The 12,262-nt window shown below is 53.6% G+C and overlaps 1 protein-coding gene across 1 annotated transcript in view; it reads left to right on the forward strand.

The window, feature by feature from the left end:
- The first annotated feature begins 12 nt into the window (after window positions 1-12).
- Window positions 13-12,262, forward strand: part of Smad7 (SMAD family member 7) — a 27,257-nt gene continuing 15,007 nt past the window's right edge. Inside the window, exons 1-3 of the mRNA XM_031366052.1 lie at window positions 13-1,052; window positions 2,408-2,461; window positions 7,420-7,491. Of these exons, the coding sequence (XP_031221912.1) occupies window positions 440-1,052; window positions 2,408-2,461; window positions 7,420-7,491 (739 nt within the window). The 5' untranslated portion in view covers window positions 13-439. The remainder of the gene's footprint in view (window positions 1,053-2,407; window positions 2,462-7,419; window positions 7,492-12,262) is intronic.

The raw sequence follows: 12,262 nt of genomic DNA on the forward strand, positions 1-12,262 counted from the left end.
CCCGAGGATCTTCCATGTAGGAAGCCGAGGCTGGCGAGCCCGACACTCGGGAGCCACTGTAGGGGGGCCTTTTTGCGGGGAGGCGTCGACCGGGGCTGCCTCGGCCGCCCCCAGGGAAGCGGCGGCCGCGTTCCTCCGGGGCACGCCGGGGCCCGAGAGCCGCGCAGGGCGCGGGCCGCGCCGGGTGGGGCAGCCGAAGCGCAGGCCCCCGATCCCCGGCGGGCGCCCCTGGGCCCCCGCGCGCGCCCCGGCCTCCGGGAGACTGGCGCATGCCACGGAGCGCCCCTCGGGCCGCCGCCGCTTCTGCCCGGGCCCCTGCTGTTGCTGCTGTCGCCTGCGCCTGCTGCCCCAACTCGGCGCCCGACTTCTTCATGGTGTGCGGAGGTCATGTTCGCTCCTTAGCCGGCAAACGACTTTTCTCCTCGCCTCCTCGCCCCGCATGTTCAGGACCAAACGATCTGCGCTCGTCCGGCGTCTCTGGAGGAGCCGTGCGCCCGGCGGCGAGGACGAGGAGGAGGGCGTGGGGGGTGGCAGCGGAGGAGGCGAGCTGCGGGGAGAAGGGGCGACGGACGGCCGGGCTTATGGGGCTGGTGGCGGCGGTGCGGGCAGGGCTGGCTGCTGCCTGGGCAAGGCAGTCCGAGGTGCCAAAGGTCACCACCATTCCCATCCCCCAACCTCGGGTGCCGGGGCGGCCGGGGGCGCCGAGGCGGATCTGAAGGCGCTCACGCACTCGGTGCTCAAGAAACTCAAGGAGCGGCAGCTGGAGCTGCTGCTTCAGGCCGTGGAGTCCCGCGGCGGTACGCGCACCGCGTGCCTCCTGCTGCCCGGCCGCCTGGACTGCAGGCTGGGCCCGGGGGCGCCCGCCAGCGCGCAGCCCGCGCAGCCGCCCTCGTCCTACTCGCTCCCCCTCCTGCTGTGCAAAGTGTTCAGGTGGCCGGATCTCAGGCATTCCTCGGAAGTCAAGAGGCTGTGTTGCTGTGAATCTTACGGGAAGATCAACCCCGAGCTGGTGTGCTGCAACCCCCATCACCTTAGTCGACTCTGTGAACTGGGTAAGAAGTTGTTCTGAGTCCACCTTTCGTCCCCTCTGGTCGTGGAAATGCTAGTAGAAATGCTCGAGGTTGAGTGTATAGCCTCCTGGAGGAGACAAGGGATCTAAATCAGAGAAGGGACTGGGGGCTAGAGGGGGGGAACTCTGACATTCCTTGGGGGTTCCCTTTCAAGATTTTCTCTATTGCACCACCCCCCAACTTCCAGAGGAGGGGAGCCCCTGCTTATCCTAATGCTGAACAGGTATGCTGCTGCAGAAAATGAAACACTCTCACTTCCGGGTCTGCAAGGGGATCCAGAGCGAAGTGGGGATCACGCTCCCCCCCTCCCGCCCCCCGCAACCGGAAAGGCGATGAGGTGTGTGGCCGAGTTGGATTCGGCCCAAGCCCGCCAAGGAAGGCTGGGAGAAACTAGCTTTAAAGGCTGGAAAGTCTCTCCTTTAGTAAATAAGGACAGTCACGTGGGGCACGAGTGGCCCAGATAACCGTCCTGGCCTCACAGCTTTGGAGTTTGGGGACAGTGGTAGGATGGAGTCTGAACTGGGTATCCAGTCTCAGCAGTGCAAGCTGCAGGATGAGAAGGAAAAAACGGCCTGGAGAAGTTGGGTGCCCTCTACTTTTTACTTTTATTTCGCCCAGAAAAGCATACAATTAGTGGTCCTTAGAACGTCCGACACTCCCACCCCCTGCATTTCGGTGATGTCCCTCCCTGTTCCATAATTGGCCCGGGCTTCATGGCTGGGACCCCTGAGCAGGTTCCTCCCGGTATTATCCTGCTAGCCTTCCCATGTCTTCTGGTTGCTTCCTTGTCTTTTGTGATCAGGGTAGAGAAGCATACTCTACTCCCCGAAAATCTTCCCTGTTCACCAGCAGTACACTTTTGGGGTGTTTCTTCTCAGGTGGGCTGGATAGGATTCCCTAGTTGAGTGCGTGGGTGCCAAGCTCAGCATCGTGGGCGGAGGTGACTTTTGCTCCTGGAGGCGGGGAGAGCCGGGGTAGTTGTAGGACACTAAGCAGCCCCAGGCGCCCCCCGCCCTATGAACTGTTCAGTGCTCGGCCCAGCCGCTGATGCCCTGGCCCAGCCGGTGGTTTCCAGCCCGGCCCGCCGAGCGCGGCGGCGGCGGCGGCGGCGGCGGTGGCCGCAGACGTGGAGGAGCAGAGCGCCGAGGCTGGCGCCAGGCGGCCTCTTTTGTTTATCTGACAGCTAAATATCAAGGCAATCACCGCCTCGCGGCCCTGCCTCCAACCCCCACAGCTAAGACAAACAGTTGGGCTAAAAGAATGCCTGAGTTATCATAAGTTTCTATCTCTGTTTCTCATGGCTCAGCCTTTATATCCTTTTACTTTTTTAATTTCAGAGTCTCCCCCTCCTCCTTACTCCAGATACCCAATGGATTTTCTCAAACCAACTGGTGAGTAGATGGTTTTCAAGTCTTTCCTTTCTTAGAACCCTGGGTTTTGTGTCTAGGTAGGGGCCTGGGTTGCTCAAAGCAATTTTCTTCTATTGTAAGTCTGGTGGATTTTCCTCTTGTTGTGATTGGATTTTTTTCCCCCCATAAAGATAGCTCCCCCCGATATGTTTTACAATTTGTTCCCTTTTTTTTTTTTATGCATTTGAACTGTGTGACGGAAGTTAGTTAGTTCAGCCTTAACACATGAAGGCTTTTAATCTACTGAATGTCTCGGGAGCCAAAGAGGACAGGTTGATGGAAACATTCTGAAGCTTTGTAAGTGCCAGCAGGATCTGTGGGTAGGGATGGTTAAATGGATGAGGAGCTGTTGATTCTGAAGAGAAGCTTCCGTTGGGGTAACACACTAGGTTAAGCAGTGCAACGACAAGTTTCGAGGGGATTATGTTCCCCCGTTCAGTCACCCACAAGTCTGCTTTCTCCTGGGGTTGGTTTTCTCAGAATTCTTGGTAGAGAGACCATAAAAGTTTTCAGCCCAGCTCTGCTTGCCTGTTGCTTTCTTGCTGGATGGCAGAGGGCCAGGGCAGAAGCCCGTTTGAGACTGGCACCAGCCCTGTTGTGGTTGTCTGCATTCAGCTTCTGGCTGGCAGAGTCCTAGGGCCCATCCCTTAGAGCTGACAGTGCCAGGGGACAGGGTCAGCAAAACAGATGGGGGATGGCCTCCGGGACAAGTCCCACTTCCTTCTTACAGTGGAAGAATAGAGAATCGGTTGCGGCAGGGCGGCCAGGTTTTAGCAAGAAATGCAACACTTGTGACATCTTTGCCAAGGAGAGGGCCGAGTGGAGGGTTGAACACCGTTGAGCTCTTGGAACCTTTTGCCTCATGAGTTTTGGCTGTTGCACAAGCGCCCCCCCCCTCCACCCCATTTTTCGGGGACTTTGTCATAAATTAAATGCTTAATGGATGTGTGAGCGAAGCCCAGCTAGCCCGCCCTCCACATGCTTCGCCAGTTCCCTCAAGTTGGTAATGCTTTGCTGCCTGCCTGCCTGGAGTCTGTCTAATAGGTGGTCTGCAGAGGCTGCGATATTTTGCTTTCGATTTACAAAACACCAGATAAATGGTCATTAATGACAAGATAACCGGCTCTATGTGTTTGCAACAAACTTTTAACTGGCATTAGCAAACTCGGGAGGGCTATACCTTTTCTTGAGTTTTTGGCTTAAAGAATCCAGAATTGTCCCATGAGGTCACTTCTTGGCGGAGGGGGTGGGGGGCCCACCTCAGTTCTTTCTGTTGGCTTTGTGTTTCCTTGGTCGTCTTTCAAATGTGGCCTGAAGCCCCTGTGGCTCCAGAGGTGAAGACAGCTCTGGTAGAGGTCCCCTGAAGTCCAAACTCCATAGCAAAGAAGGACCATGTGTTCTTGGATTTGCCAAAAAGATACTGGGGTAAATCTGTTCACAAGATTTCAGCAGTCATTCTGGCAGGCCAGGACCTCATTTTCGGGGAGTAGAGTGATATATTTATTCATTAGCAAGTGTTGACATTAGGTAGCAAAATGTGTGTAAACAGAGAAGCCACAAAGACAGGAATGTGCCATTTCCAAGGAGGGGAGCAGCCCTCCCCAGATCAGCCAATAGGAAGCGATTAACCTGCCAATCGGAAACACAGGCAGCTGGCTCCTCACCCCAAATGCTTTGCGTCAAACAAAACAAGAAAAGGGACCCAAACTTAGGCTCCACCGTGTAGAACATGGAGAAAGGAGCAGGGGAAAGTCCCCGTGGAGAGGAGTGGTCCGGACAGCCGAGCTCAGGGACTGGCCTAAGGGACTGGTCTAGGGCCAGTTTGCTGGTTGTGGTCACCCAGGGGTGTAGTAGCTAGAGATGAAGAGGACTTTCTCAAGTCCCATACCACCTCCTCCCCGCTAGTGTGTGGGAAAGCGTTGACCCGGGGATTTAGATATTCTTTCCCAGCTCGAGGTTGAGGAGTTTGGTGTTGGGTTACATAAGGTGGAACAGAAAATAGGGTTTGACAGTGGACAACTGTTAAAATTTGATGAGCCAGTGCAGCCGAGGGAATCCCTGCCTCAGATGAGGCAGAGGGAAAGGTTCTGGGGCCCCGTATAGTGGAACTGAGGGATCCTTTGGAGGTTGAACTTGGAAATCTGTGATGGAAGTGCCTGGACTAGGTCTACAGCTGGTTCTGTGTTTCCCCCAAACAGTTGTGAGCAAGGAGTCTTGCGTGGGCCTCAGGGCAGGAGTGGCTGTGACTTTGTGGCTTTTTCAAGGCATGAAGGTGCTCCCACTTTGCCATCCCCACAAGGAGGGAGAAAGGATCCGCTGTTCGTGCTCCTGCATCTCACTTGTATGCAGAGATGCTGGAGGGGGAGAGCCCGGATGGGTTCTGTTCCTTCTCCACGCTGTATCTGCTGCAGAAAGGCAAGGGGACTGGCTGCAGGGATGGCCTCTCGTGGTACAACCTTCAAAGCCTACCAGAACGGCTGGCATCCTCATCTGCCATCTGGCCCCTCTTAATTTAGGTCTCTTAACTTTTCCAAGTCCTTTTTAATGAATGATTAGGTCATTCATTCATTTACTCGGTTGTTGCCTCCATCAGTCATTATACAAAGTAGCACTGGGGAAACTCAGAAGAGCTAAGTGGGAAAGAACCTTCCAAGTTCCCCAGGCTCTCTGGGTTGCACTTCTCTTGGAACTGCTGGGAGAAGGGGGTGTGTGTGTCTTTGTTCCACAGAACCCAGGGCTTAATTAGGTGTTTGGTAATGTACAGTGGTAGAGGAGAGCCAGGAACTGGCTCAGCCCTGCTGTCTGCTAGGCTGGGCTCTGGGGAGCAGGAGACGGTGGTGGAAGATGAGAGATTCTGACAGAGTTATCTTTGCAGTCTTTGGTGGGTGGAATCTAGACAACAGAGACTGGCTCAGCCTGACCCAACTCCAGGGACGGTTTGGGAGTGGAAGCCCCTGAACAGGAGCTGGACTTGGGGGTGGCTTAGCTAGCTCCCTGGGTGGCCCCTGGCCTAGTCAAGTGGCACCTCAGTTTACCTGGGTGCCTCTCAAATGCCTTGCTGCCTCCCAGGGGTGGTAGGGAGGCCTAATTAACGTGTGTAAATCCCTCCTAAGATCAAAGGCGATGCAGAGGGCAGAGCACATTTCATAAAAATCACTTGTGGTTGCATCTTGGAGCTGGCTCACCTTTGATGTGAGACAGGCTGACACGCTGACTTGAGGTCTCCAGGTTTTGCCCTGGAGAGGCCAGGCTCTGCCTTTGAAATACACCTTGCCCCTGGCACCTAGCCAGCTAAGAGTTGGGGGAGTGGCCACGCGGTGTCTTCCATTTGGGCAAGCGTGTGGGGGAGGGGAGAAGCCAATTTCTAGAAAATGGTGGGGCCAGAAGGTACAGACTTGCATCACGCGCCAAGGAACTCCTTTGTGTGCCTGCCCCCAACTCCCCATTGTTTTCCATTTGATGAAGCCTGTGTCTTGTAAAGCTGTATATTCCTGGTAGGAATTATCTTCTCCATTGACGACATAAGATGTATATGTTCTTCTCTTTTCCCCCTGTGTATATGTTCTTCTCTTCTCCCCCTGTGTATGTTCTTCTCTTCTCCCCCTGTGTATATGTTCTTCTCTTCTCCCCGTGCTGGCCACTCCTCCGTGCTCCCTCCCATTCTGAAGAGGTCTTTCTTAAATTTTTAAACACACGCTGGGCAAGTGCTATAATATACCTGAGTGTCTCCACCTCTCTTTCCAACCCACTGCAACTCTCTTGGGGAGAGACGTGTAAGAGGAAGGGATCCTCCGCAAAGACTTGTGGGCAAGTCACCTTCCTTTGGACAGGAACTAGAGGGCCATCCTAGGCTGTGCTGCTTGCTTGTCGGCTGCTATTTGCTCTGAGTAACTATTCACCATTGTGACCAAAGAGATGCCAGGCTAATGCCTGGTAGCTGGGGTGGGAGGACTGGAGGCTGTCTGTACAAACCAGTGGTGCGTTTGCTTTTCTGGAGCCAATCTGTCTATGGGGACTTAGGAAGAAGTTTGACATTGGCAGTGGTGCAGAAGAACCTTACAGGGGCGGGGCCTGTGTGTTTGCATTGGGGGGGGCTGATTAGGTTGTGGTTTGTGGGCCTTTTTTTCTTTTTTGTCGTTGTTATTGTTGTTGTTGCAATTGCTTGGAGGGCGTTTGTAGAGTCTGTCTCTTTTTCAGCTGGGATTGCCATTATCCTTGTTAACATTGAGGTCACTCTTACAAGCACCTGGGAGTTAGAAGGGTAGAGGATATGGAATCTGCCAGTTAAGGTCTAGTGAAGAAATCGAGCCAGGAAGATCGTGGAGGTACTGAGTGAAGCAGACAGCCTTGTAGGATCTAGGTGTCTGGGCGGGGTTTCCAGATGTGGGTTTGGACCAGCCTGGATTAGGTAGAAAGTTCCCCTCCAGCTGGGTCCTTGCTGAAAAATCTGTCTTGATCCGATGGGTTACACACATGAATCCATGCCAGAACTGGTAGAAATTAGTGAGTCCGTGTGATTTCTTTCTAAAGGCCAGGGTGAGACCCTTGTCTCTGGGAGTGGGAGGAAGGAGGCCTGCTTGATGGGGGAAAGAAAACAGGGTTGAGAAAGTACACCGCGAACCTTCCTTGACCTTGGGAGTTACCTGAGCTCAATGAGAGACTTCTAATGGAAGAGAAATTCCAGGCAGTCTGTGATTGAGCCTGACCTGACTAATGATTAACCGGCCGCCTGGAGCCTAGACGGGTGACAAGGTGCTGTGGTCTGTCTTAGGCTGGACCATGAAGCCGAGTAGACCATTAATAATTGGCATCGCAGCTTCGAGTCAGCCCTTTGGAATGTGTGGTCTCTTCTTTCACGTTGCTCGCGGAGTGTTTCGTCAGAATGAGTGAGTGCTGATGTTTTTATTTGGGAATTTAACTTTTCTCTTTTCTGACTGCAGACTGCCCAGATGCTGCACCTTCCTCCGCCGAAACCGGGGGAACGAATTATCTGGCCCCTGGGGGGCTTTCAGGTGAGACACTTTCTCCTTTCCTAGAGATTGCTGGAGGCTCAAGGAATGGGGGCGGCCTTCCGCCACCCCGTTTGGTCTGGAATTGTTCTCATTTACATATGCTTTAAACTGGACGCGTCTGGTGACTGTGGTACCCCTCAGCTTGTCATCCTGGGGTCTTTTTTTTTTTTTGGTGCCGGAACCTTGACCTTCCCAGGAATGGAGGATCTGGAGTCAGCTGGGAGCTGTGTGGTGTAACGAGCTAGTTTTCAAGTTGAGTGTGTGTGTCATTCGTCACATGAGGTCAGAGGGTAACCTGTAGGAGTTGTTTCTCTCCTCCACCCTGTGGGCTTCGGGGACCGAGCCGATGTAAAGCTTGGTGGTGGGCGCTTTTATTCTATGAGCTCCTGTTTCCTATGGGACCCACCTCGCCCTCCCTCAGGGTTTTTAAAGCAACCCCTGACTTAAGTTACTTCCGTTTGTTAACGTTGGCATGATCCTCGAGTGCTTAAACTCTTTGTTTTGCTCTTGCACGCATGCCTTGAAGGAGACAGACCCATGCGTACAAGGCATAGCCCAGGTGCAAGATGGAGCTCAATGGACTGTGGGGTTCTGGAGCAACAGGGCGGGACTTGCTGTCCATATATAGTTACCGTAGCTGTCCTCACCAGGGCCAGCTTTCTCTGGGCCCTGGAGAGATGGTGCTGGAGGAGGTGTCTTGGGGAAAGCCTGTGGATTATTCATCCCAGAGGACAAGAGAGGGTAATATGGCAATTTTGCTCTGGGAGATTGTTCTTTCTTCGTTTTCTTCCCTTCCTCTCACCCTTCCACATCAGTATTTTCTAAGAACTAGTTAAAGCAAGAGAGAAGGTAACCAAGGGTAGTGAAGTTCCAGGACAGGTCTGGGCACCGGGGCCATTGGTGGAGGTTATGGGACCTCCCTTAGACCTGTTGCTGGCTGACTGACTATTGGAAGAATTTCCCCAGTTCCTTCTGGACTTGTCAGTTCTCTCCCCTGCAGGAGTGGAGCCTGCTGGGGAAGGGCTGTAGGGAGACCCTGTTTGTTTTGATTTCAGTGCAGTGTACTCTGACTGTTATCTGAGACTGAGCGGTATTGTTTACTCAAAGCTTCTAATGAGAACTGAGCAGGAAAAGCAGGGCCCCAGGGGGAGGAGGGAGTGGGCCAGTGGGCCCTAGCAGCCGAGGAGAGGGAGCCTATATGCCCTGGGAAGGCTCCGTGGCTTTGCTTTCTAAGGCTGAAATGAGGTGAGAGTTCTTGAGAGAAAGAAGAAACAAGAGAGCAAGAGCCTGAACAGAATAACACACTCAGGATGTTGTTGGCTTGTTATATTTTTTAAGCCCTGGGTGTGCAGGGAGGAGCCCCAGCTCCTCCAAACCACATAAAATAAGCAAGGGAAGTGGAGCTTTTCGGAAGGTTTGTCTTATTGATAACATCTTGTCTGTCTCCTCTACTGGAGGAAATGACGACACCAGACTGAGAACCACCGGCCTGAGAGTTCCTCACCCCGCCCAAGGAGCCAAGCTTCGTGACCTGGTCAGCCAACCTTGTTTCCCTAAGTCCATCCAGTTCTAGAAAGAAGCTGGGAAGCAACATTCTCGTGCCCCACTCCCCAGAGCCCCTCCCCGGGTAACTGCAGCACCTTACATGGATGAGGTTCTGCTAGGGTGCAGTAGAGTGTCTTGCAAGGGACGGCATGATAGAACAAAACTGCGAAAAGGAAAAAAAGGGGGTTGGGCGGGGAGGCCCTCACATGAAAGAGCATTTGTTTTGAATTTCAGCTCTTGGTTTACTAATTCCCAAGGCTTCGAAGTTGGAGCGCTTTCTTCTTTCCCTACGCAGTTGGAGCCGTGTAGTACTAATGTGCTTGGGGTGCGGTTGTAGGAAGAACTTTTTGGGTTGATGCCAGTGGTTTGGGGGTATCTAGAGTTGAGGTGAAGGAGCCCAGAGAGAAACTACCTTTACTCTTTGTCCTGTGAATGCCCTCAAAGGGTGGTTTCATGAGCTTGGGCAGAAGGTTTTATGCCTTCTGGAAGGCCAAGCCTCCTTTTTACAGAGGTGGGGGTGTGTGGTTGGTGTGTGTGTGTGTGTGTGTGTGTGTGTGTGTGTGTGTATGTGTAGTAGGGGACTAGATGTGTATGCTTTGTGTAGGCTGAGCTCTTACTAGGCAGGGGTGGCTGAGTGAGGCCAGAGAAGATGGGAAGGGGTTCCTGTGGTGGACGCTGGGGTGAAGCAGGGCTAGAGCAGGTCGGGCATCAATCGAGGTGGGGGGTAGTGACACCCCCCTGAAATAACCTCTGGGAGTCTCTTTCACAGGCCCTGTGTGCCGCTTTCCTTCCTGTCCTGCCCTGGCTGAGAGCGGGCTTAATGAATGGGGCTCAGTTTAGGGTGGGAGGAAGGTCGGCAGTGTGAGCCAGGGCTTGATTCTCTTGGCAAGGGAAGAAGGGAAAGAGAAAGCAGCCGAATGTGAAAATGTGGTGCCTTGGAGATGGGGGTGGGGTGTGCTCAGAGGCCCAGCCCCTCCTGAAATGCAGGGGTGACTCCAAGGCTGGCCCTTCCCCTTCCTGCGCCCTTGCCCCGGGCCAGCTAGAGGAAGGGGAGTAGGCAGGGAGTCCTGGGAGCAGCACCCTGGCTTCAGGTTGGAATTCCAGCCTTTGCAATGTGTGGGGAGGGCAGGGGGATGACAGGCCAGGTCCATGGGGACCTGCAGTGAAACACACCCCACCCCTCGCGAGTTTCCTCAGTCTGGGAAAAACGGGACATTTTTAGAAGGCAATAATTTGGTTCTAGGAGATTGTACTTTCATTTCTGACAGCCGGCTCTCTGAAACAGATGGGTTGCTCTGCCCCGGCTTGTGAGGAGTGTGTGTGTGTGTGTGTGTGTGTGTGTGTGTGTGTGTGTGTGCTCGCACGCTGCAGACAGACAGACAGACAGACAAGCTCATGGGTTGACACTTGAGCAGAGAGATGCCATGCCTACAGACAGGGTCTTGAGAGAATCTAGGGTCCTGCCTCTGGTGAGGTGGCTCTTACATGGAGTTTTGTATACTGTGTGGGGACTGGTATTTGGACTGGGTTTAGCTTTGTCTCTGGGCACCAATGTCTTTTGGAAGGCATGCATGGTCAGGCCCTTTCTCCTGCAGCTTGGACCGGAATGAGTCAGGGAGACCCACCTTGGCAAGAACTGTCATAGCTGGGAAACTTCTCTAGAGCTCTGGAGGAGAAGGCATGGCTACCCGGCTAGACCCTCCACCACTGGGAAGAGCTACTCTCAGCTTAGCACCTTTGCAGCCTCTGTCTAGAGAGAGGGAGCGGGGAGGGAGGGATTCCCACGGGACTGGGGTGGGGGTGGGGTTGAGGGGTGGACGTTAGGAACTTGAAGCATGCAGGGGTCTTAGGGGCATTGAAGAAACTCCATCTCCCATCTATGCAGTCAATGTTTTTGTGGAAGGGCAGGGGTATGAGGGTTCCCTTGCTTAAGGTCTTGGCTCTTGGTGTCCAGGTTTGGGGTGGACAGGTTTTGAGTCAGTACCAAGTCAACTACAAGGACAAGTCTGTCTCCTCTTTGCTCCCTGCTGGCATCTGCTTTACTGTCTGAGAGAGCCTTCAAAGCATATAGAATCTGAAACGCTGCCCTGGCTCAGTCCACAGTGACTCGGGCTCCAACCAAGCTGCTCTCAGGGGAAGATGGCTACGTTCTGATCTAAAGAAAGCCATTCAATTCAGCTAAATGTGAAGACGTTTTTATTGTCTGGCATGAAATTGTGATACTGAATTAGGGAGTCTGGACCTTAGTTTTGTGCTATGTTTCTAATGTCTCTTTCTCATGCCTGGGAGCAGGTAACCTCTGGTTTGGCTGTGGCTTCCAATAGGCTTGGAGCTCACAGCTGTTAGAAAGGACAGGCTTTGGGGGAATCCACTAACACAGTGACCGGCAGTGACCACCTGTTCTCTCCAGGTCACGGTGAGAAATGACCGCGTGGAACTCCAAGGATACCATCTAGTCAGTCTGATGGCTCTAGGCTAGGGCGGCTCACCTGATGCACATCCCACACCCTGGTGTAGACCAGTCCTGGGCAGCGTGAGGCTGTTGGCTGGCCTCTTCTGTAGGGCCTGAGGTCATGGGCCCCGCCCCTGGAGAACGACTCCCTGATAAACCTCTTTTGTCCTGGAAAGAATGAGGTAGTCAGGCAGGGGTTAAATGCAGGGTGACAGCATTTAAAAATCTCTGGAGCAAATTTGGGCCGCTCTGCCGGCTAGACGAGATGGCTGCTGCCTCTGCATCCTGTCCCCAGGCAGAACCCAGTCAGGCCAGCCAGAGGGGGAGGGTGGGGACGGGCCCAAGAAAGCCAGGCTAGGATGGCAGTTGGCTTTGGCTGTGGTCCTGCAAACAGCTCCCCCACACCCCCCACCCCACCCCAACTCCCATTTGGTTATGCCTCTTAGAGCCCTCTGTAGACTGCTCAGATTTTGAGAGTTTCAGGGCCAGCAGCCAGAGAAAGGGGGGGACATGTCATAGATCCATTCCTTTGCTTCTTTCAATATTCGCCCCATAAGAATTCTTTATATGGTATGCCATGTGATAACAGGGTGTTTTTTCTTCTTCCTTAAAGTGTTTAGGGGTAACTGTTGACCCCTCAAGCAGTGAGCAAGTGCTCGAAAGCTAAAGCCCCCACTGTGAGCTAAAGACCCCCACTGTGAGCTAAAGCCCCCCCACTGAGCTAAAGACACCCACTATGAGCTAAAGCCTCCCCCTGCCCCTGTGAGCTAAAGG

This window comes from Mastomys coucha, unplaced genomic scaffold (genome assembly GCF_008632895.1).
Source record: "Mastomys coucha isolate ucsf_1 unplaced genomic scaffold, UCSF_Mcou_1 pScaffold13, whole genome shotgun sequence".
Lineage (NCBI taxonomy): Eukaryota > Metazoa > Chordata > Mammalia > Rodentia > Muridae > Mastomys > Mastomys coucha.